This window comes from Triticum urartu, chromosome 4 (genome assembly GCF_003073215.2).
Source record: "Triticum urartu cultivar G1812 chromosome 4, Tu2.1, whole genome shotgun sequence".
Lineage (NCBI taxonomy): Eukaryota > Viridiplantae > Streptophyta > Magnoliopsida > Poales > Poaceae > Triticum > Triticum urartu.
In genome coordinates, this window is record NC_053025.1 from 604485579 (window position 1) to 604512249 (window position 26671).

Below are 26671 nucleotides of genomic sequence, written 5' to 3' on the forward strand. Positions count from 1 at the left end.
TCCACTCTTGTAACACTCATATTCATCAATATCAATCAAGCAGGACGTAGGGTTTTACCTCCATAGAGAGGGCCCGAACCTGGGTAAACATCGTGTCCCCCGTCTCCTGTTACCATCGATCCTAGACGCATAGTTCGGGACCCCCTACCCGAGATCCGCCAGTTTTGACACCGACAGCGCCCTTGTAGCGGATTATGGTGCCACCGCAAGGTCTTCATGACTGTTCCTCTCTCTAGTTTCGGTGGTTTGCTCAACGGTGAGATGCAATCTATGGACCACGGCTTGATGCAAAAAAGTGGTGGCAAAAACACATGATTGACTTCGATCGTGGTAATTCTCAAGTGCTCGATCTCTAGTTCCTGAGGGAAAAATCTAGGTCTGACATGAGTTGGTTATACCTGGCAATGGCGATGTTTTTGCGTCATTACCTTGTTGAAGGCATTGCTCGGATATGCTCACACTAGTTCTTCCAGGTGAAAACCTAGATTTTGGCCTTTGGTGATTGGATCAAGCGATGGGGCGCACATGTGTCGCTCCCTTCCTAAAGGCAATGATGTTGAAGAACATCATTGCCCTTGTGGTGTTATGAGATGGTTTGTGTGATATGGTCATTATTGTAATTTATCGATCGTGGATTTGATTGCTTCGGGGTTTTTCTTTTTCCTCACTTAGTCATAGCTTTGATCTCATATGACTTTGCTAAACGTTTTTGTGTGTGTATGCATTGAGGTTGGCTTTGTTTTGTGACGTGTTGGAACCACTTGGAAGGCCAAAAACAAAGTAGACATGCAACTAAATTTTGTCAAAAACTAGGGATGATGGATGAACATTTATATGCAGGTGACAAGTTAACTGCTAGTTGTTTAACACATCCCTATCCTTGCATGTTAATTTTCCATAGCCCGCTATTTAAAACATTGCTTTTTTTACAGCTAAAAGACTTTATTTCTCAAATACTAGATTGGTCTTTTACAATAAGATGAGAAATAAAATCAGGGATAGAATCTTCCCAAAATTCAGAGCCTACTACTAAAAGTGTTTTGCTAAAGCATCAGCCACTTTGTTAAATTCCCGAAAGCAATGATCGCATGCCATCGATGCAAACTCCACTAGCATATGATTGCATTCTGTAGTCACAGCAACGTCAGGTCCATAAGCCTCCTGTTGTTTCACAACCTCTATTGCAGTTGAGCTATCTGACTCGAGTATCAAAGAGTTGCAGCCAATCCTCTATGCTAGCCAGAATCCATTCCCTTATTGCATGTATCCCCGCAGAACCGACTGCTCAAACATGAGGCAAGAACCAAGTGGCGGCTGCTATGAAATCACCCTTGTCATCCAGAGCAACAGCTCCTGTAGCTCCAGACATTGTATCAGCACAAAATGAAGCATTGACATCACCTTCACCGATCCTCATATCGGTTTTTTTCCAGATATGATCTCGCTTCCTAGTTGGACATTTTGGCATCGATGATCTGACAAAATTGGTGCAAAGAACCTTGATAGGAAGAGCGGAATGATCAGGTGCTTGTACTGATTCTCATTTCACAATCCGACGACGCTGCCACCAGATGTACCATGCCGCAACCGCGATTAGCTCCATATTATGCAGTTCGCCGACTGAAGCTTCGGTTCTACCCAAAATTTCAATTGTTACCGAGCCCGAACGGTCTTGAGCCACTGCTCCGTTGATCTCCTCTGCTAGACCTAGGTCGGACCAGATTTCCTTTGCTCGAGAGCAAGTGAATAAACAATGCCGGATATCTTCCATCCCTATTCTGCATATAAGACACCGAGCACTCGTTGGGATGTCCCGAGATGCTAAAACACCGAAACAGGGGAAAACTCCTTTCAAAATTCTCCAAACAAAATGTCTAACTTTCCTAGGTATGCAGAGGCGCCAAGCCGATTTCCCAGATAGGGTTAATTTGCATGCAACCTTGGCCATCCTGCCTATTCCAGTGGTGACCTATCTTGTGTTGGAATTCCACATGATAAGCTGATTTTACAGAGAAGGTCCCTGATCTAGTTGCACTCCAGGCCACAAAGTCATCCAACAGCTCCACCCGTAGTGGTATTTGCAGTATTCTATGGACATCAACCGGTGAAAATAAAGGATTAATGAGGGCAACATCCCACTCGCGTGTATGTGGGTCAATTAGTTCATCCACTTTACCTAGTAGTGCAACTCCCCTGGGCGTAATAACTCTCCTGTCTTCACTTCTTGGGATCCACGGATCCTACCAAATATCAATTTTTTAGCCCATGCAAACACGTAATATGCAGCCCCTTTTGAAAGTTTGAATGCCACAGACAATACTCTGCCAAGTATATGATGATTCCTTCTTTGGACCTGCACTCACAATATCACAATTTGGGTTTAGTTCTTGCTAACCGGACAGCCGGGTTGCGGCCTGTAGTTGGGGACGAAGAGTGCTCCAGCAACCTCAGATTGGCCGTACACATTACGGGGGTTCTTTTCAGGTGAAAAAACGAAAGCAGCCGGGAGTATGCCGGGTTGCCACACACCTGACAATGATTGGTGCAGCTCACCCAGTGGGTGTGGGTGCTGAGAAGCCCCCGAGTGTTGCCCTGAAGAAAAAAATAAATAAATACGCGGTGGAGTGAAAATATGAAGCTTAAGCACGAAAGTGACTCAGCTGTTTCATGCACCTGCCGTCAGTGACATGATCTGAGTCCGCGGAGCGACGAGGTCGACTCGGCGGAGTGACGACACATGACGCGGTCTGAGTCCGCAGAGTGAAGAGGCCGACTCAATGAAGTGATGGTGCGATGAGGTTCGAGTCCATGGGACGACGAGGACTGCTTGACAGAATGTTGGCGCATCGATATCTGAATCCGTGTAACGACGAGGTTGTCTGGGCTGTGTGGCGAAGTCGACTCAGCCTGAGTCTGCGGAGCGACAAGGTCGACTTGGCGGAGTGGCAACATGATGAGGTCCAAGTCCGTGGAGCGACAGGGCGGCCTTAACGGAGTAGCAGCGCGACGTGGTCCAACTACGTGGAGCAACGACGTCGGGTCGGTGGAGCGACAACGTTGCAAAGTCCTCGGAGGAGTCTGCCATGGAGGACTCAGACTCGGAATCGACCGTCAAGGTGTCGAAAAACTTGTGTCACAGCTCAGTAGCAGAAGGTCGTACGTCATGATCTCTGTGAGCCAATTAATCTGTGTACACAAAGTAGTGTATGATGGAACCAACTACTCTCTTCATATCATAATGTAAATGTAGTGTATATAATTTTTTTTAGAAGTCAAACCTCAAAAACTTTATCTGAAATGTCAAAAGTATATCATTGGATTCACCGTAGTAGTTTCATATTTTATACTTCTGGTATTGTTGATATAAATAGTTCTATCTAAAATCTTGGTCAAAATTTGCAAAATTTGACTTTTCAAAAATCTATGTGCACTACATTATGAAACAATCGGAGTATTCTTTAAAATTAATTATACGAGATATTTAATCAAGAAATAATACTCTATTGTTACTCGGCATAGCGAATGTATACAAAAAAACTAGTAGTATGATAGTGTTTTTTTTTCATTCTTTCGAAAAGGAGGTTGAGACCCTAGTCTCCACATTATAGGATGTACACAGTCATCTTTATTAAATTATTATTTAACAGAGCTAGACAAGGAAGAGTATATTGTGATACGGGAGCATTTCGAGCTTAGGTGCTCCCGTAGCACCCAATATTTTCCCAGCTAGACAACACAAATACATGGAGCAACCCAAAGTCATCATCCCGGTGACCTCTGCCGCTACACTTATAGACCTTATGATGTGCTCAGATCCCACATCAACACACACCATCTAATTTGGTGGCCTCACCAAACTGCACTATGGTTAGCCGAGAGCACCAACCAGTCATGCAGATCCTCCGTGGGCAGCACATGTGTATGCTCTAGAATCCGTTCCCGACATCTTTCACAGTTCCATCTTCAAAAGGGATCAATACATTGACATTACCAGGCCGAACTGCTGTTGATGCCACCATGCGCTCATCAATCAAGACATATACATCACCGAGACTCCACTGCACCGTACCGCTGAGACACGGCGTCGTTGACACGGTAGAAACGACGCCACTCTACCTTTGGACCCCTTGAGCCAGTACTTGCTCGAAGAACGTTGCCCCCATGACTAGGAGGGTGAGCAGCGCCAGATGCCGCAATCGCCCGATTAGGATCATTGGTTTCCCTCGGACCAAACGACCCTTCCATCAGAGTCTAGGTCCAACGCTGCCACGCCTCGGAGATCATCGCTAAAGCTCCAAGACAGTGCCTCCTAGGAGGCAAACAACGGTCTGGCAAGCCAAACCTGATGTTTCCCTCGGAGCTCTAGGAGACCACCACCATGACGATGCCCTCCAGTGAGGCTAGCGGCGCCTGTAGACGTCGCCACATCATCAACAACGGTAGTATCATAATGTGATCTAGCGCTTTCAGTAGAAATCAATTAGATCGAGTTGTGCCTTGTGGTTTTGCTTCACGCGAAGTATAGTAGCATTGGTGCTCCTTGAGTGGATCTGGTACTTGGTAACTGAGGTACTCCAGTTGATGATGACCTGCTCGGGACTTGGTGCTTTAGCTAGTACAAGCAAGCTGGCTCTTCCGATCACGGGAGTACTACGGTAGCTGATAGTTTATGTCCTCGGTACTTGATCCTTTTGCTTTCTATCTGGAGCGTAGCTGAGGGCATCTTCCACATTTTATAGTTTGTTGGTTATCTTGTTATCATATATTCCCTCTGTTCCTAAATGCAAGGCCTTTTTAGATGTCTATAAACATATTTTAGAGTGTAAGTTCACTCATTTTACTTAGTATGTAGTTAATAACGGAATATCTAAAAAATACTCATATTTAGGAACTTTTGCTTAGTATGTAGTTAATAATGGAATATCTAAAAAAATACTCATATTTAGGAACGGAGGGAGGAACTAGGAAAGGTCGGCGAGGGTGGACGTGGAGTATTTGCTCCCGAGCTTAAATACTCCATGATGAAAATAGTAAAAAAATACTAAAACAATCAAAATTCTGAATTTGTTTTGTGGTAAACTTTGGCAAATATTTTGTATGATTGCAAAATTTTAGAACGAAATGAAATTAGTAGATATCATGGCAAAAAAAAAATCTATGCTCCAAAAATGCTAGTTTCGAAAACATTTTGGAGTGCTGATTTTGTTTTTTTGCCATGACTTTCACAAATGTTATTTCGTGATGAAAATTGTTAAGCATAAAAAACATTTGTCAAAGTTTTCCCAAAAAATCAGTTTTTTTTTTTAAATTTTTACTATATTTTCCAATCTTACTGTTCATAAGGGCGCATTCGAGCTCGGGATTAGAATAGGACTTTCGAGCGAGGGCATCATTTTGATTGCTTTGTAAGTGTTTAGTACTTTTCTATGTCATGTTGGCATTTTTACTTTTATTTATCAAATTTATTGGATAATACTCAATATTTTTTACGTTCATACACTTCTGAATTGTACCTTACGGCTTATTTCACATATAAATATATGGTTATATTACTAAAAATAACAAAAATAGACCGTGATTTTTTTGGGTGAAATATTAAATACTACTGACACAATGGGTGAGAGACGTGATTAATGACCAACATTGATTTTTTAATTAGTTTGAGGAATTAGTTGTGCTAAATGTATTGCTTGGGAGCAGTATGAATTTATGTCAAAAATCTCTTCTGGGGCTAATTCGTATTATTTTTGTAATCACTAATCAGCATCACCTTGTTTGCAATCGCATTCCGTCCATAATTGTAAGACGTTGTGACATGCTTGTATGGTGTCTTCCATGGCGAAGCCCGCAACCGGCTCCAGCTCTGCCACCTCCCCATCCTCCCCCTCTATGGGGTCCAGTTGCTGCTCCTCCTACTCCTCCTCCGGCCCAGCGAATCCGGAGGCAGGACCGCTACGATCCGAGTGGCGTGCCTAGCCTGGATCTCCTCGAGCATCTGGGAACGATGCTCCGGTGTTAGCATAGCATAGGTGGGTTTCTTTTGCTGGGCCATGGCGTGGCCGGACAGCGAGGGATGAACGAGGCGGATAGAGACATAAGTGGATGGGCCAAGACTGGCGGCACGAAGAAGAAGGAAGCGGATGTGGCTAGGGCCGGGAGACACCACCCGGCTTAAATAGCTAGATTTTGGCCCCCGGGTGGTCAGTCTGAGCGGAGCCACACCACGTTCACACCCCACCAGAGGAGACCCCCGTCGGACCGTTGGATTTTCCGGACGATTATATGTGGGACCCGATAGTTAGTCCGACGTCGCGGTCGCGCGCGGACCGCCCCTTTTCCGTCCCAGATTTGGGCTAGATATGAGGGGTGCCAGTCAGCCGGGCATTTGTGGCCTGTTTGAGGTGCCGTCTTGCGGCGACTTTTTTACCGGGCAGTGACGAGGTTGTCCGCCCGGATGTTTAAGGTGCCCGGCTGTAGATGCTCTCACGGCCCTTATTAGCTACCACATCATTAAATAGCCCTTGTGTATATGCTATTTACTAAGAAAAAATATTCTTGATGATACATTGAGAAGAGACGCATATACAAAATTTAGGATGCATGTTTGCTGTCATGTGGGTATATACAACGGGATCAGACTGGGTCTTTGTGTTTGCATGATTTTTGTGTATGGAATAGCTTGTTACTGCCATCCCCGCGCAATATGCCAACAGTAAATGCCTGCTGCTTATATCAGCGTGGTCAGAGACTGGTTGTGTGTGCCACTTAGTAATTGATGTGAAAGACTGCTCAACCTGCAAAGAAGTCATTCCAACCTCAAAATCATGTTGGGGTTCAGGATGAACCTCGAGACGTCGAGTGACGGCAAAGTCACGCAACCATTACTCTCCCAACGGCAGCCGACCCTTAAACCACTCGCATACGTCTGAACCGCGCGGTTTAGACCTGCTATCCTATCCAACACAGTCCTGCAATAGTTCGTGAGGCGGTCCGTATGACTTTCTCCCACAAATCAGAGACAAATTTAACAGACTTTGTGGGCATCCGAACAGCAGCCACACCTGCTTCTGACCACTCTGACCCATCCAAAACCGTCCACCCTCGTCCGTGCGCGTTCCTTCCGGTGCCATCTGTCTGCATTCATGCCGCTATAGAGCGGCCACTCCATGTTAAAGTAGGCTACTGAGAGGACGCGACCTCTCACTGGCACCGACATCGAAGCGGCACGCCGGCCGAGAGCGCTGCCCGCGACGTGTCCTCGATGTCCGTGCCTGTTCATTGCCGGAGACACGTTAATGGATGGGACAAGACAAATCTACCATGCCCGTTATATGCCTCGTCCGTCTGTTCGTATGCCGCCATTAAGCAGACTCGTCGGCCGAGAAATCCAATTCGACGCCACGTATTGACGCACTCGAATGCTTGGCCTTATGGGAATCCACTATTTTAAGGCAGCCACACCCGGCCTACTCCACGCCACAACAGAAGCCGTTCCCCATCCTCCTCCCATCCACCAGATCTGCCATGACAGCAGGCGGCAATGCTCTATGGGAGAGCCTATTGACGGAGCCAAAGCATTGAGTTAGCCACCCTTGCGGCCACCTGGCAGAGCCGCCTTGCCAGGAGGATTGAGACCGGCATGCAGGCAAGCCCAACCGAGGTCTCCGACGACCCCATGATGGAGACGGGCTTTGATGTCACCAAACCGGAGCCCGCGCTTGTGCATGCCGGCTTCACCATGGAACAGGCGCACTTCAACGCTGCCATGGTGGAGGAGCAGCACATGTCGGCGCCTATGTCGGTGTTCCAGCAGGCGCCGGAGGAACAACGGTACAACCTGTTCCTCCTAGAGCATCACCGGGTAGTGGAGCGCCAGAACGACGGCGAGCACGCGAGTGAGGAGGCCGTCCATGCTCAAGCCGTCGCTCGTCAGGAATCGGCCATTGTGGAGGCCTAGCTACAGGCGACCGCGAACGAGAACAACGCCAGTTGCGCCTCCTACGCAGCACCTACGAAGCATCAGGCGGCCCTGTAGGACGACGACGACGCGGGCACCACCATTTGCATCGTGGACCTCACGTCCACCAGTGACGGACAAGGCGCAAGCTCCCCTGAGGATGAGTAGGGCACGGGAGGCGGTAGGGCCTTGTGTCTCATGTGGGCCGGTCTGTCTCCTTTGTTCTACTCTTCCTCACCGGAGACCGCAACTTCATGTCATCGGTCTTATCGCCAGTGGTCATAGAGACGGCGGATGAAGAACGGCGAGGGCTTGGACTCCGGACGTCGCCATAGGATAGGTTTAGGGTCGGGTTGGAATGGTTTTTTGGTTCTAAATGTTCGAAATCATCGTGTTTGCACGAATGTCGTCCAATATGTATGAAATCTACCGTGTTTGCATGGATTTTATCCGGTTTGTTGCTAGAGTGTTTGAAAATATATGTGGGCAATGTTAGATAGCGTCCTTCCGTATCCGTGTCCGTGGACTAATCTATCTGTCCACGAACGAATGCGGGAGGAAATTTGCACATTACCATTAGAGATGCTCTAACGTGTTGGTGTGGACATGTTGGTACATGATGATGCATGCAGCAGCGAACGTCGAACGACGATGGATGACTCTGCCGTGCGGTACGTATCAAATACCTAACCAACATGTGCCATCACGTCGAACCATCGCAATGCGTCCACGAATCGCTCCGGGTTGGTGATGTAGTCGGCCGGACTCTGTATTGTTCTTTCATAACTTTGTGGAGCAAATGTTTGACACTATTGTGAAAGAGTTATGTCTCCGAATGATATGAAGAGTGCATCTTAATATGTTGGCTCTGAGAGACCTTGATGGAGCTTTATTTTTAGATCACAGACTTTTATTGATCATGTCTATTTTATAATTTTAATGATAAATCAGTAGCGACATATCATCTACATTTTTATACATTAAAAGTACTCAACGAGTTAATCAGAAGAAAGAGAAATATGCAAGAAAATTATATGTTAATCATATAATGTTGACCCTTGATTGGATGGGCGATCTATTTCTTTTAGGGAAGCGTTTCGAGACGGTGCGCCGGTCAAAATGCCTCCCACTCGTGCATCTCGTTCGGTGCGGCCCATGTACAAAGCCCACGTAGCATCTATGTAGCACCCCGCAAGACACGTACCTGTCCAGTTGCTTCTATTTTTTTCCTTAGCAAAGCCAACCGCACATGCCTTATCTTCTCATCCCCTTATCCACCCGCGTCTTCGGTCTTCTTCTTCTTCTCCAGCAGTAACACATCTTCCATGAGAGCCATCCACCAACGATCTCCTCTAGCCATGCCGCATCTCCTCCAGCCAGCGGAATCACAATCATAGCCATTGCTGCAAGCCTGCAACCACGGGCACACACTGGACGGCAAGGACGAGGCGGTGCTGCTCCTAGCAAAACTGGCATAGATTTGCTACATGCTTCAACCGGCATAGATTTTGCTACAACTGGCACAACATTTTACTACAACTAGCGTCGCGTTTTGCTACAACACACAGTCAGCGTCGCGGTTTTGCTACAACTAGCCTCGCTTTTTGCTACAACCGGCATAACGTTTTGCTACATCCATCACGGCCGAATTGCGAACCGCGACGGCGACGACGATGACTTTTTCCTGCAACCGTCGTAGGTATTTGCTACGTTCGGCAACGGGTTTTGTTACATCTGTTCGTCTGTAGAATGCAAATGTTGCTACCTGCAACGGCGAGCTACAACCAGCGACACCGGTTTTGAGTCATCTTTGTAGTAGCCTAAGCATCCGAGACATCGATGAAACAGTCAACATGGATGTCCGATATAGAGTTTCACCTTTTTTATCGAATGTTGCAACCGCCGCGCGAGATGCTACATCCCGCGACGAGGGATGCTAGAACCGATACTTTTTTTGCTGGAACCAAATGAAGACGACGATTTCTGCTGCCACCGCCATCGGATTTTGCTACAACCTGCAAGGTTTTTTGCTACATTCATCCACGGCTGAGTTGCGACCACGCGACGGCGGCGACACGATTTTGTTGCAATCATCATGGATTTTTGCTTACGACGAAATATTTTGCTACGTCCATTCATGTCGGAGCTGCGATCATTCACGGCGACGGCGATGATTTTGCTGCAAGCATCGTAGATTTTTGCTACGACTGGCCATATTTTTTGCTACGTCCATTCATGGCGAGCTGCGACCTGCGGCGACTCCAAAAGCACAGCTGCGGCGATGAACGGCTGCCCGGGGACGAGGACCACGACGCCGCGGCAGCTGCGATGCTGTGGATGAGGCTTTTTCATGCTGGAACCGGCGAGGATTCGTGCTACAAGCTCCATAGATCAAATTTTTTCGAGCGCGAGTAGGTTGTGTGAGGGCGGCGAGCAGCGGCGAGCTCGGGGTCTGCAGCGGTGCTTCGGACTCGGTCGCCTGCGGGAGATTACGGCGGGGTCGACGGCGCTGCAGCCTCCTCTCGCTTCCATGTGCGGCCGTGCAGTATTTTCAGGAAGAGGATGAAGAAGACGGACGAAGTAAGGAAGCATATCCGATGGCTAGCAGTCAATGTATCGCATAGAAATCGTACGGTCATTGGTTGACCGGCTGAATCGTTGCGCCGGTGCGTAGTGCCCTTTCTTTTATTCTCTAACGGTTTGATATGTGTACCACAATGTAGTGGATCCAAAACAACTTGACACTGCCCCTAAAAAAAAACTTGACACATGTACACGTCAAGTAACATTTTTTTTAACATAGTACAGAGGGAAGTGCTCATATATATACGTGCATACTACACTCAATCCTATAAACACATACACGCACATCCTACCTCTATGAGCACCTTCGAGAGAAGGAGTCGGCATATCATCTTGAGATTTACGAAGTCACCGTAGGCGCCCGTCGTCGACGGGAATGTCTTCTCTCACTGAAAGCACATCATCGAAAATTCTAAAATAAATCCACGAATAATGCAAGCAGCAGGACTTGAAACCTAATGGGCTAGGGATACCACTGTCCCTCTAACCATCTATGTTGGTTCGCACACGTCAAGTAACATAAACATGATGCACATGATTTATAATTTAGATCTCATATGCATGCATGTCAAAGAAAAGAAGATCACTAACCTAAAAAAGAGGTGACCAACTTGGCCTCGTTTAATGCCTCTATCATATATTTCTGCATGCCTATGGATTTTTTTACGCATGCATGCACGTAAAAAAAGAACAGATCTCTCACCTAAAAATAAATAACCAACTTGACCATGTTTACCTCTTCCATACATTCCTGCATGTGGATTTTTTTTTACGGGGATCTTGCATGCCTTTTTGACCTCACAAGCAAGGAATAAAATAAACGAATATGCATGCCCGTGATTGCCTGCTCAAGTTTTCATCAACTTTTCCCACATAATTTTTCTCCATCAATGGACAATGCTTGACTGCTTTGGCAAGTCTGCTCCGATCAATTCTCGCACGTAGATAAGGCAGCAGATGCTGAATTAAAAACCGCAAATACCTACTGTCGTCCTGTCGCCGACGCTATCCTGCTTGGCACGATGTTTCTCTTTCGTCCTGGGAGTCATGGTAATCAGTAGCACTGGCATAGTGTATTGTGGTTACCCATCCATGTACACGAGTCAGCATCGTCCAGGCGTGCGACTAGCGTCAAGGCCCGCAACCTAGCTAAGGTGCGTGGTGCACACAGATATCGACGATTGCCAGGATCAACCATGTCATGAGCCACTTCACCGTCAGGTTGTCTTAGCGCTTTCATGCACTCTGTTGCACCTACTACGAGTGGCCTATACACGTTGGCAAGCTCAACTGCAAATTCTACAAGCCGGGACTCAGGATTCTGGACCCTACCTCAAATTTATTTGCTTCACAACCCTTCATTGATGCGATCCCGAGGAATTTGATGAGAATGGAAGTGTTGCATTGTCAAACCTCGCTATATCATGTAAGCTTGTAGTGGCCGACCCACATCCAATCTCTCTTTATTTGTGCTGGGAGCCATAACCCTATGCTCGCTATAGTGTGTGTTGAATTATTGATAGCGTGATACCACATACGTTCGCAGGGCAAATCGGTAATCTTGGAGCCATCTCGGTTGTGGCGTGTTTGTTTGCCAGCGGCACCAACTGAGATACTCCAAATGATTCTCGGCAGCCAGTCAAGGACATAGGTGCATTCATGTCACGTACACAGAGAGAAAGCATGAGGAGGAGGAGGAGCAGAAAAAAGGACAAAATAAAGAAGCAATGATTCTCTGCAGCCAGTCAAGGCCATGCATGGAATCACATGACTACATGAGATAGAGGGGAGGGAGGGAGGCATGCAGCCAAAGCCTGTCAAGTCATATGAGCAGCATGCATGTACCTCCGGGCAGGGGGCTCATGCAAGTGCAGCTCGTGCAGGTGGGTACATGCTAACGTCCAACCCATCTGTATATGAACCATGCGTTGTAACCTAGCAGCATGAGCTTATCCTAACCCAACTCCAGGCCGTACCCACTTCCCCACCTCACAATTTGCATCCATCGGCCATGACCAATTAAAAAGTAACAAGGGATCATTCAACCGGATTAACACATCAAATAACAATAACCATAAGCTGTAATAAAGACATTCATCGAAAAACGACGAGTTCATCATTGGATATACTAATTCTCATGATAGGCTTGAAGATAACACTAATATTACAAGTACGGAAATACATACTAATATGGTTGCGGAAATTGAAATGGGATACAAACAGTAAAGATACAGAAGGTCTTTATGGAGCCTCCCCAAACTTGGAACAAGCTAGGGGATCCATCGACCTAGATTTTCAGTTCAGACCGGAGAACCTCTTATTCTTCTCTTCACGAGTCTCTCTTAGATGTGCTTTGGGACCTCATACTTGTAGATGAAATCAGTCCACTAACAGGTCATTAATCTCCGGTTACGACTCTGTTGCTCCCAGACACGACATGGTTGTTCCCAGATACCGTATTGCTGCTCCCAGTTACGGTATTGTTGCTCCCGGATACAGTATGGTTGCTCCCAGATACGTTATTGGTGCACCCAGTCACTTTATTGAAACTGTTAGTTACAATATGGTTGCTCCCAGATACAACATGGTGGTCACCACTTAGAATATTGTTGTTTCCACATACGAGGGTGTTGAAGCTCCCGGACACAGTGTTGCTGTCTCCGGACATGACAATGTTGTCGTTCCCAGACATGGTGTTGTTGCGCCCAGATCTAACAGTGTTGTTGGTCCCAGTTATGGTATTTGGTTGTTCATCGAGTGCTCTTCTTTCGTGATTTACGAAAGAGGGCATGTTAATGAAAACCATACCCGATGAGCGACCCGCGGTGGCGAGGCCATTGAGCCGTAACAAACTCTTGGGTACCTCACCAACAAATGAATTATTTGAGAGATTCAAGTACCAAAGGTTGTCAAAATCACCAATCCACGACGGGATGGTGCCGACCAATATGTTGTTGGCAAGGTTGAGCGACTTGAGCTCACCACAGCCCGCGAGGCTAGCCGGGAGCCACCCAGTCAGGGAGTTTGTGGAAAAGTCAAGCGACGCAAGAAGTGGCATGTCGGAGAAGCTAACACGAGCAATCGGACCGGACATGGAGTTGTTTCGGAGGTTGAGCTCATGGAGGGAAGATAGTGATGAAAGAGACGGTGGCAAGAAGCCGGAGAAGCCATTGGAATGCATGGCCAAATGCTCTAGCGACGTGAGGTCACCGAACACGTCCGGCAAGGGGCCGAAGAAGCGGTTGGCGGACAAATCCAACAAGGTAAGGTGTGTGAGCTCACCGAGGCGTGGGCTCAGCTCGCCGGTGAGCTCGTTGGATGCGAGGGAGAGCTTCCTTAGCCTGACGAGGCCGAAGAGCTCGTGTGGGATGACGCCCTCGAAATGGTTCGAGCCGAGGAAGAGCTCCTCCAGCCACACGAGGCCCGCCAGGGAGGCTCCTGGGATGTGCCCCGCGAGGCCGCGCCAGGGTAGCCGCAGCACCGTGACGCGGCCGCTGGCGCTGTCGCAGCCCACACCTTCCCAGGCGCAGCACGAGGCGCCGGACCATGCGGTGCGGAGGAGGGCTCCCCCGCCACCGAGCTCCCCGGCGAAGCCCCGCAGCGCGCGGAGGTCGTCAGGGTGGCACGGCGTCGCGCTGGCCGCCGGCCAGAGGAACGCCACGAAGAGGAGCAGCAGGCAGCACCTCTCCATGGATGATGGATTCAGCGCTGGTCTGCTATGCTATGTACTACACGAGCGCAGCTACTCGGTAAGAAACCTTGTTTGGAATGCAAGTGATTCGCAAGTGTTCTTGGCGAAAACTGCTGGGCGGTGCATCATCTCATCTTATAGCGTGTGCGCGCGCGTCGTAAGCATGCGTGCTGCGAGTGGTTTGGCACTGTTAGTCCGTGGCCACGGCCCACGACTGACTCCCAGTTCAATCTTGGTGTTTGTTGTGGTCTGCCGACGGAAACCCGTGGGCGGCATCGACTCATGGTGGCTACAGCCCCTTCTCGACTCTAGTTGTCGTGGACAGGTTCGGCCCTAGTCCATCAAGGCTTGTGGATGTTTCCCCCTGGAACCTAGGGCAAGGCTACTGTGTACTCGTGGGTGGCATGGGCTAAAGCTGGAGTAGCCATTAGACGTGAACACCTCCGCCATAGTCCATCAGTGCTTGTCGTTGACAGGATGCTGTAGAGTAGGTAAATTGAGTAAGAGAAAGGAGATTCCCTCATGCAAGCACAGGTACGGCTCTTGTCACATATGCCTAGCTCAGTGATCCCGTGCGGCCACAGTTGCATTGCACAGAGAAAAGGGAGAACACAAAGAATACTTATGCAGTCGTCAAAAGTTAGGATGCACTGTGGCCCTCGTCTCATCTCATGTACACCAACCGAGATGATGTGCATTATCTCGAAAGAGACGGGTGTGACCGGCCTAGGGCACGCAAGGCTACGTCGACTGTTCTTATACCCAGACTAATTCTATCCGATTATAAGAAAATTGTGGGAAAATGCTGTAGCGATATAAATTAATTACTCCTTCTGTCCCAATTCGATGATGGCGTATAAAATGAGTAAAAACTGTTAGAGACCAACCGAGCTACGGCTTCTAGACAACTTGGTGTACAAGTTGTATTACCTCCGAATAGATAGGTTTTCATCCAATGGACTCCCTGTAATTGTAAATCTTCCCTGTAATATATATACATACATATATATATATATATATATATATATATATATATATATATATATATATATATATGAGAGGTGCGCCGTGGCTAGGCTCAAGCCGCCCGGTATTTTCCTATTTACATGGTATCAGGCAGTCCGATCCTCTCCCTCTAAAGTCTCGTCGCTGCAAGTTCCTGCGCCCCATCTATACCCTAGCAGCCGGCGCCTTCTTCCTCTAGTCGCCGCTGCCATCTAGCTCCGCCACCCCAGCTCTTCCTCCTACCATGGCAACTGCCGATGATCTCAAGAAGCTTGAGGAGGAACTCAAGAACCGCGAGTCCATCATCTGGACCCGCGAGGATGAACTACAACGCCAAGCTGAAGAACGGGGGAAGGCTGTCGTCCCCCCTGCGGCCTCCACGTACGTCGCTTCCATCAAGACCTTCGTCCCCATCACCCTTGATCTCCACGACTCCAACTACGCCAAGTGGCGTGAGCTATTCCTCGTCGCTCTTGGTCGCTACGGTCTCTCCAATCATGTTCTCTCAGAGAATACCCCAACGGACACCTCCCCCACTTCTGATTGGGGTCGCGATGACTTCACTGTCCTCTCATGGATTTATGGATCGATTTCTCTCGAGCTTTTCGGCATCATCATGAAACTAGGTTCCACCGCAAAGCAAGTTTGGGACGCCATCGCCAACCTATTCCGAGACAACAAGAAGAGTCGTGCTCTGGCTCTCGATGCAGAATTTCGCAACACAACTCAAGGGGACATGACGATCTCCGCCTATTGTGCCAAGCTTAAGACTCTCTCTGATGCACTTGATGATGTCGAGCAGCCGGTCACCGACGAGACCCTCGTGCTGACCTTGCTTCGCGGCCTCAACGAACAGTACTCACACCTGCGTTCGTTCCTTCCGTTCCAAGTGCCGTTTCCATCCTTCCTTCAGACACGGTCCGCGCTTGTTCTTGAGGAAGCCCAGAAAAAGACCGATGCAAAGAATTCTGCCTCCACTGCTCTTTGGGCCAGCGGCAACAGTGTGCTTCCCGGCACTGGTGGCGAACGCACTCCACCGCCGAACGATGGGCGCTCCTTCTCCACTGATCGCCGCGGCCCAGCACCACTACCTTCTCCAGGAGGCCGCGGAGGAAGCAATAGTGGCCGCGGCCGTGGCCGTGGCGGGCGTGGTCGTCGCGATACACCATGGATGTACAATCCATGGACTGGACAGCCGACGCGTCTCCATCAGCAACAGATGCCGTCGCCTCATTATCATCAACCACCAGCATCGTCGCCCACTTGGTCGCCTCGTCCATGGCGCCCTACAGCTCCTGGGGTACTCGGTCCACGCCCTACCACACCGTCCCCACAAGCGTATGCAGCATATGGTCATGGTCCTGCGGCTCCTTACAACCCTCCAGCGCATTACAACAACTTCCAGCAACATGTAGACCCAGCGCTCCTCACCGCGCTCAACAACATGCAGCTCCCCGGCAACCAGGAGTGGTTCATGGACTCCGGCGCATCGTCCCATATGGCATCTGATCCTGGCATACTTTCCTCATTTATCCCTTCCAATGCTCATACAGTCACTGTTGGTAACGGTGCATCTCTCCCTATTTCTCATATTGGTTCTCACATTATACCCTCTCTGTCCAACCCTCTCTACTTAAATCATGTCCTTGTTGTTCCCCACATTATCAAAAATCTTCTCTCTGTCCGCAAACTCACTACTGACAATTATGTTTCCATCGAGTTTGATCCTTGGGGTTTTTCTGTGAAGGCACTTCCTACTCGGACCGAGATACTTCGATGCAATAGCTCCGGACCCCTCTACTCTGTTTGCCCACCTCCATCGGCCGAAGCACACGTCGCCACCGTCTCTCCGGACCTCTGGCATCGTCGTTTGGGTCATCCCGGTCATCACACAATGAAGCGTCTCCATCATCACCAACATATTCCATCTCCTAAAGTCACTACGTCTCTTTGTCATGCATGTCAACTTGGGCGCCATGTTAGATTGCCCTTTTATCCATCTACTTCATATACTGTCAAACCTTTTGAGTTACTACATTGCGATCTTTGGACCTCTCCTGTACCCATCACGTCTGGTTTCTTATATTCTCTTGTCATAGTTGATGATTACACTCATTATTTTTGGACTTTTCCTCTACGTAAAAAATCAGATGTCTATACCACGTTTCTCATCTTTCATGCTTATGCCCGCACCCAATTTGATCTACCCATTATGGCTGTCCAATGTGACAATGGTCGAGAATTCGATAACACAAAGGTCGACTCGTTCTGTGCTTCCCATGGAATCATCTTTCGTTTTTCTTGTCCCTATACTTCTCAACAAAACGGTAAGGCCGAACGAGCTATCCGCACCACCAACAATGTCATTCGCACCCTCTTAATTCAAGCCTCTCTCCCACCATCTTTTTGGGCCGAAGCTCTCCACACATCCACTTTTCTCATTAATATTCGACCCACCTCTTCTACAAAATTCCTCACGCCGTATACACTACTCTTAGGTTCTCCACCACCGTATGATCGTCTTCGTGTTTTCGGTTGCCTATGTTATCCCAATACTACCTCCACCTCCGCTAATAAACTCTCCCCACGTTCTACTAAATGTATTTTTCTTGGCTACCCTTCTAGACACAAAGGATACCGTTGTCTTGATCTAACTACCCGTCGCATCATCATCTCTCGTCACGTAGTTTTCGACGAGTCCACCTTTCCCTATGAACCAACCCCATCTCCCTCTCCACCCCGTTGCACCGAAATATTTGACCCACCTTTAGATCCACTCGTTGTGCATGTCGCCCGACCCGTTGTGCATGCACCTACTCCACCCGCACCCAACATGCATGCACCCCCTTCATCTCCACTCGCTATGCATGCACCCATACCAACCCCTCCCGGATCCCCATTAACTTTCCCGAGCCCACCTCGTACACCCACGCCCACGTCCTCTCAGCACACACCCACGCCCGCGGTCTGTACACCTCCACCACTCCACCACTCCACGTCCTCTCAGCACACACCCACACCCGCATCACCCCCTCCTCCTCCTGCACCACTCCACCGTACGCGTGCTACCACCGGTCGTCTTCCCCCACCTATCGATCGTCTAAACCTCTCGGCCATAGCCTCTTCACCTCTGCCCTATAACTACCTTATAGTGTTACGCGATCCCAATTGGCGCCAAGCCATGCAAGAGGAGTTTGATGCTCTTATCCACAATAAAACATGGACCTTGGTACCTGCACCCTCCGGTGCAAATATTGTGACTGGAAAGTGGATCTTCCGTCACAAATTTCATGCCGATGGCTCTCTCTCTCTCTCGTCACAAAGCACGTTGGGTAGTTCGTGGCTTCTCCCAACAACAGGGTGTCGATTTCGATGAAACATTTAGTCCTGTCGTCAAACCAGCCACCATTCGCATAGTTCTATCTCTAGCCATCTCACAGTCTTGGCCTATCCATCAACTTGACGTAAAAAATGCCTTCCTTCATGGTCACCTTGATGAGGTTGTCTATAGTCAGCAACCCTCTGGGTTTGTTGATCCTCGTTATCCTAATCATGTTTGTCGTCTCCTCAAATCTTTATATGGTCTTAAACAGGCACCTCGTGCCTGGTTCCAACGCTTTGCGTCCTTCGCACGTTCCATAGGTTTCGTTGAATCCAAATCAGACGCTTCTCTCTTTATCCTACATCAAGGTACTTCCATGGCATATCTTCTTCTCTATGTCGATGATATAATTCTCACCGCTTCCTCCTTATCCTTTCTCACTACTATCACTACCTCCATGGCTCGTGAGTTTGCCATGAAGGACCTAGGTCCTCTTCATCATTTTCTTGGTATTTCGGTCACTCGTTCACCTACTGGTCTTCATCTCTCTCAACGGCAATACATCCTTGATATTTTATCTCGTGCTGGCATGCGTGACTGTCACCCGATCACTACTCCTATCGACACTAAAGCTAAGCTCCCTTCCTCTCTTGGTACTTCGGTCCAAGATCCATCTCTATATCGTAGCCTTGCCGGTGCACTTCAGTATGCCACTCTAACTCGACCAGATATTGCTTACGCCGTCCAGCAAGTCTGTCTTCATATGCATGACCCTCGTGAACCTCACTTTTCTCTCATCAAACGTATCCTTCGCTATTTGAATGGCACCCTCGATCATGGTCTCTCCTTACACCGCACTTCTTCACACTCACTTACCGCTTACTCAGATGCCGATTGGGCTGGATGTCCGGATACCCGTCGTTCCACTTCTGGCTTTTGTATGTATCTTGGAGACAATCTGATCTCCTGGTCATCACGTCGACAGACGACAGTCTCTCGTTCTAGTGCAGAGGCTGAATACCGAGCAGTTGTTGCGGCTGTCGCTGAGTCCTGCTGGGTTCGGCAATTATTACAGGAGCTCCACAAGCCTATCTCGAGTGCTACTATCGTATATTGTGACAATGTAAGTGCAGTCTACTTGTCTGCTAACCCGGTTCAACATCGTCGTACCAAACATATCGAGTTGGACATTCATTTTGTTCGAGAGAAGGTAGCACTTGGAGCAGTTCGTGTTCTACATGTTCCCTCAACATTGCAATTTGCGGACATCTTCACGAAAGGTTTACCGACAGCTCTATTCCGAGATTTTCGCTCCAGTCTTCAGGTCACTATCATTCCCGGTTCAGACTGCGGGGGCGTGTTAGAGACCAACCGAGCTACGGCTTCTAGACAACTTGGTGTACAAGTTGTATTACCTCCGAATAGATAGGTTTCCATCCAATGGACTCCCTGTAATTGTAAATCTTCCCTGTAATATATATATATATATATATATATGAGAGGTGCGCCGTGGCTAGGCTCAAGCCGCCCGGTATTTTCCTATTTACAAAAACTCAACTCTTTCTAAGTTTTTTTTGAAAACCGTTTTTAAGTTTTTTTTTTGAATTGTTTGGATTGCTTACCACATGTTTCATGTGGTTAAAACCGTCTAAGTTGACCACATATATAGAAGTAAATATCAACAATTATAATATTAATAAAACTGATTATGAAAATATCATCGGATGCGCTTGTGCGGAGCTGTTCGATCGAAAAAAAACCACCCCGTCATCCCTGCAAGAGGAAATCTCAATGGCCGCTAGTCACTGCACGCCGCAGACGCGTGTGCCTGTTGGTGAGCATGGCGGCAATACCCCCTACCCATGCTGCGGCTCAGCGCCGTATCCCGGCACCCTCGGCAATCGTCGTCGATACTCGTCACAACAGTTGCACTGTCACGCTCGTCCCACTAGCCGATGTTGAACGATGTCCCCCTCGCAGTCACTCCTCCAACATGCTTCTTGCAGAATCCCCAACACTGGTTCGTATTTCAAAATCATGAAAACTTCAAAAAAAAAAGAGGTGTTAAGTTCGAGTATGCCCGCGCCACTGATCACAGGTCCATGGTAGCTTCCCGGAATACTGGTTCGTGTGTACAACATGCTGGTTCCAGCATCCGGTGCAACTAGTCGCGGCTCCTGCCCCTGCCGGTCGTAGCACGTCCGGCTATTGCTTCGAACATCCCCATCGCGCGGTCGGGTCATGCGGTCACAGCACGCCGCGCTACTGGTTCCAGCATCCTTGCCGCTAGTTCCAGCACCATCGCATCCCACAGTCGCCGTTGTTGCAGCTCAAGACGCGGCCTTCACAGCTTCTTCGCCGGCTGGTCGCAGCATGCCCATTGCTGGTTCCAGCATCGTCGGATCCCACAGTCGTCTTTGTCATAGCTCGCGGGCAACGCGGTTGCAGTTTCTCCGCTGGCTACCAGTTGCTCCACCCACGAAGGTTGCAACTTTTCCGTTGGCTGGTCGCAACTCCGTCAACGGGGGGTCACGACTTCTCCATTGGCTAACCGTTCGTAGCTTTTTTTGTTGCAGGTTGCAGCATTGTGGCTTGCCAGTCGCAGCTCCGACCATAGCTGGTGAAGGAGCAAAGATGCGTGGGCACATCCATGATGACTGTTGCATCGTCTACTTTTCCATCGTCATAGTAGTGTGTGGCCGCAATAGTAGCAAGCCTTGCTTTGACCTTGCAACACCAACCCCTTGTAGTCATTCCGGTAGGAGCCCGTGAGTGCAGGAGGAAGCAAAAACAATTGGCCTCAGTGTGGCATGCACGGGGGGGGGGGGGGGGGGGCCGAGAAGGTGACGACAACGAAGGCAGCTGCGGCGGTGGTGGTTTTCTCCACACTCCCAACGGTCACACGTGGTGTTGGATTTTGCAAGGGGGGAGCAGGATGGTAACCTGGATCTGCGCCGGGGCAAGTAGAGGTTTTGTGAGCTTTTTTTAGTTCCACAGTTCATATAAATATCCGTTCCAGATATGAATTTAAAATTTGTGAGCTTTTTTTAAATCCATACACATCTTATAAATTTTAAAGCTCGCAACTTTGTGAACACAAAAGCTCACAGAACTAAGAAAAGCTCACAAATAAGTTCATGAAATCTAAAGAAAGGATATGAATTCACGAATGATGAACTTAAAAATGCTCACAAATTCATGAATTTATATGAATTTAAAATTCCATTCACAAATTTTAAAAATTATCTGTGAAATTAAAGATGTCTATGGAACTAAAAAAAACTTCACAAATTCAATGTTCATCGTCTATGTTTCAAAAAATGTGCATTTTAGAAAAACTCAAGATTATTTGAAAAATGTTCATCGTGTATTTAAAAATCTAATTGTATTTAGAATAATTCTGAAACAATGATTTCCGTGCAAAAAATGGACAATGATTGTCGCCCATGTAACCTACCTCTGCTTTCTATGGCGGTAGCAAAAAAAAACAAATCCGGCTAAACTTTTAAAGTGGAGCGCAATCGCGCTAAACTTTTGTCAAAAGGATAAAACAGTGATTTGGTAAACACGAAAAAAGGCTAATGATTTTGGCCCATGCTGGCGAATCCTCCTTCTCAACTCTACTCACCCCTTCCTGTTGTCGTGGACACCCCTAGTCTCAACTAGAAGGCGAAAGGCGCGGCGGCACGCCGTGCCAATGTATGAGCCCGTTGTTGACTAAATTGCAGCTTACTTTGTTGGTTGATCATGTTTACTTTCTGTAGTTGTATAAATTGTCAGGGTCGACTACAAAATCTGGTGACATACATACAAAGATGAACGAAGGAGTACAATGAAGCGGATATAGGACAAAAAGATTATACACTTCATAAACTGAAAATAACCAAATTTTCTAGCTTGTTGTCGGCGCAATTATCCTCGCGTGATTGCTCCCTTCCACTTATCCACTTTGCTTATGATGTCGAACGCCGAAAAATATTATAGATACCAATATACTGAATGTTATCTATCGTTCACACATTTGATTTATTCTGTAAAAGCAAATAGAATTACTCAGTGTAGTAAGAAAGGAGAGCTGAAGGCTTTGAATATACAGAGGATAATGCAAAACTAACTCACTAACCTCAACTAAAGCTGACATGCCAAGTATTTCCCATATTTTCAGCATTCACTTGATATGGCGATCAGGTGACGCGGTAACAATTAGTAGAACATTATCTCCTCCTTTGGACCATACATTGTAAAGCTACCAAGTCTCGATGATAAACTCTTTGTATAGAAGAGGACACTACGATCAGAACAACATATGATGAACCTTCCTTTCTTTTGAAATTCTGCGTTCAGAAGATAAGATCGTGACACTTTCGTGCATTTGAACAATAACATATGGCCAAGTATACAATACCTTTTCTACGTTGTGCATACCTCAAGTAGTCAAAAAAAATCTAGTTACATATTATAAATGTTTGCTTTGTTGTATGTGGGAATGAAATGTAGCTCGCATACTCATCCCAATCCTCAATGAAATGGAACTGGCATATTCATCCCAATCCTTATTCAATCAGACCCTCCGAAATAAAAAATCACTGAAGTAGGTATAGTGGGAAATTTTGATGCTCCCGAAGAGCCTCTAGTTTTGAGTCAAATTTGTGCTTAGCTGGTCAACAATGGAAAATATGTGACTATTGCTCTTTATCAACCTCGCATGGCTCATAGTAGTAGTGCCACATGTTTCTTTCTCTCTATGTTGGGGCATGCATTTTGTTGTCCTTTCCTTCGGACAAATTGTGTTATTGAGATTGGAGTTCGGAATCAGGATGTAGATACTAAATAATCGAACTCCCGCTGAATCATTGCGTCAGTATACAACATAGAGCAAGATACTAAGTATATTTAGTGCAATGGTTAACGTCTATCATCTATGTTATAGTTCCAGACTGAGTGACCAATTTGAAAAGAATTCACTGATTTTCCCCTCATATATGTCTATCACAAGTTTGCTCATGGATATTCATTCATGCAATATTTGACAACATTTTTAAAATGATAAAACAATTATGTTAGTCAAGCAACCTCTGTAAGCTAACTATAAACTATCAGTACTATTCCACAAGGGATAAGCATCAAATTAAAAATGTGTGCATGCCTCCTTTCATAGGAAATCAGCGTATTTAAATGTATATCCTACAAAATCTGAAAAATTGCAGCATCTGAAAGTGGCCAAAGATTACTTGCAGCAACACACATTGGAAGTAGGGGCGGAAGTCCTAGCAAGAGAAAAAACTGCATGTGGTCGAATAGAACGAAGAGGTTACCAGAGTTGAAGTCGGGGCCGCGATAGTCCCCATGTAGTGGAGGCGGTTGGCAAGGTGGAAACGACCGAGGCAAGCTGCTGGAGCCGGGGAGTCAGGGAGACGAACGAGGTAGGATAGGCGAGGTAGGTGAAATCGGTGAGGGTCAACGGAGGGGTGTTGGGTACTGGAGGGCGGTGAGGTTGCTGACTTCGTGGTGTTGGCTCCCGTGGCCAGCGGGGAGAGGCATTGGCATAGATAGCGTGATGGTGAGGTCAGGTGTGAGGCCATGATGTGACGCAGTCCCAAGAAATCCATGCCAGTGGCCACTGTCTCCCATAGCCAGCCAGGGTAGGTGTCGTGGACTAGCCGATGTTGGGGGCATGTGGTGTTGTGCTGCCATGGAGAGAGGCGGGGCGTCGTTAGACGGCCACGGGAAAGTCGACGCTTCTGATGCATAGGGAGGGCTGGATTTGAACCGGGAGCATGAAGAAAAGAAGAAGACGCGGTTGCGTCAGATCGATGCAAGAGCATAAAGCGATAGGATGGGACCTGCGCAGTTTCTGGGGTCCATGAGAAACATCTAGTGTAGTTCAAACCAATGGAAAAATTAGTACGCTATAGGAAAATAGCGCCACCTTTAAGATACACTATTAGCGAGAAATTATACAATGATTTATTTAGGAAGGCATTTCTTAGAGCCTGCTATTAGCGATGCTATGATGTTTTATTTTTTCAGTGGTCTAAACACACTACAAAACTGAGAGTGAACTGTCTTAAAAATCCCAAGTGAGTCGGAGAAAAAACCGGACACATGTCGGTTATGTACATATAATTATCTAGCGAGTCATTGCTCAAAATGCTAGAGCGTGTTATTAGCAGTGCTATAATGTGCTGTGGTCTAAACACACCACAAAACTGGGAATGAACTGTGTCAAAAAAAAGAAGAATGAGCCCGAGAAAAAACTGAACACACGTTGCTTATGTACATGAAATTATCTAACAAGGCATTTCAAAACGCTAGAGCGTGCGTACTATTAGCTGTACTATAGTGTGCTGTTTTTTAGTGGTCTAAATACAGTACATATCGGGAGTGAACTATGTTAAAAAATCAAAACAGAATGTCGCTCACGGCTAGCACTACAAACACAGAAGAGGTGCCGAAGCTTAACCTTTAATTCCCTTATTATATAAGTCTAGTATACGTGTCAACCAGTTAATAGAAAAACGTGGGAATCATATGAAAGCTCACGCCCACAACTGCAAACGCACCTACGGAGCTCCTCCTTAGCCACTTTAGTTATCTTACTAGAAGCATATGCACGCCTTACTGCGCTGTTCTACTTTTCTATCATTTATTTATTTGATTGTTAATTCACAAATAGATTCCTTGTTGCTCTATTTGTGGGTTGGTTTGTTTTTCATTTAATGGCCCTTTTGTGTTTTGGCTTTCAAAATTTTGAAGTGAGAACACCCTTTATTGCATTGCAGGATATGTCTAGATGCTAAGACACATCGTCATTTACTTGGTAGGATATTACTCAGTTTTTTTAATTTTGTTAAAGGTTATGTTAGCAACACTGCCAAAAACGTACTCAAAATAGTGGTTGGCGTCAGACATGTCCCAAACCTGTAGAGTTAAACCATAGTACTGGATGGACATGATAATATTCATCTGCAAAACTAATTCAAAACTATGATATGCGTAACCAAGGCTTCTGATTGTAGTATTCATCTATAACATTCATACAGCTCTATGATTTGACCAACCAATATTTCATAAATTACCTTAGGCACATACAAATAATACAAAACCACTGGTAGAAAAAGGGCCTGTTGTCCCGGTTCCTAAGGGCCTTTAGTCCCGGTTCCTGAACTGGGACTAAAGTGTCGGTACTAATGCCCTATCCTTTTAGTCCCGGTTCAATCCAGAACCGGGACTGATGGGCCTCCACGTGGCCTGTGCGTGGAGCCCAGGCAGGAGACCCTTTGGTCCCGATTGGTGGCACCAACCAGGACCAATAGGCATCCACGCGTCAGCATTTCTGTGGCTGGGGTTTTTGTTTTTTTTTGAAAGGGGGGGGCGTTTGGGGGTTTTGGGGGGTTAATTTAGGTGTTTCATATATTGTGTTAGCTAGCTATAATTAATAGAGAGAAGTGTCCTCTCTTATGTCCGTGCTTGGTCGACGCTACATACTATACATACGTATGGAGAGGACTAGACACGCTAGCTAGCTAGTAAGCAAACGAAGGAAACAGAAGATCGTCATGAACATATATGCATACAGAGAGAAGTGATATCGACCACCTCTCCTTCTCCGAGAGATTGGTCGAACAACAAGTTCTCGTATATCTATCCGACACTACCGGCTACATATATACAATAATTATCTCTTACAAATATAATCATACGGACTCATGGTCCACATAGTATTCTCCGTCTTCAGCGATCACGTGGTCAAGAAAGATTGCCGCCAATTCCTCTTGAATTGCTCGCATGCGAGCTGGTGCTAGGAGTTCATCCCGCTTCCGAAACATCTAATTTGAAGAAGGGGGTCAATACATATATATATATATATATAAATGAATGAAACTCAACACAAATGATGGTAATAAAATAAAATTGTGAATGTTGTTATTTACGTACTTCATATTGTTCGTCAGAGTACCCGCCCCGCACACAGGTCGTGTGGCGGATGGACTCGCAGACGTAGTATCCACAGAAATCATTTCCTTGTTCCCGCGACAACCACTTTACAAGAAATAGAGGTCAATCAAACTGATAAGCAAGAATGCTAAATGGTATTGATGAAACTAGCGCT

General features: G+C 47.0%; 1 protein-coding gene across 1 annotated transcript; it reads right to left on the minus strand.

Moving 5' to 3' along the window:
- Nucleotides 1–12603: 12603 nt before the first annotated feature.
- On the minus strand, nucleotides 12604–14427 carry LOC125553112 (LRR receptor-like serine/threonine-protein kinase FLS2). The gene has a single exon (XM_048716889.1). The coding sequence runs from the start codon at nucleotides 14229–14231 to the stop codon at nucleotides 12939–12941; it is 1293 nt and encodes a 430-aa protein (XP_048572846.1). The 5' UTR covers nucleotides 14232–14427; the 3' UTR covers nucleotides 12604–12938.
- Nucleotides 14428–26671: the final 12244 nt, after the last annotated feature.

What these genes read in the sequence shown, in the direction of transcription:
- LOC125553112 (XM_048716889.1), bottom strand. Translation starts at nt 14,231, where the DNA reads ATGGAGAGGTGCTGCCTGCTGCTCCTCTTCGTGGCGTTCCTCTGGCCG.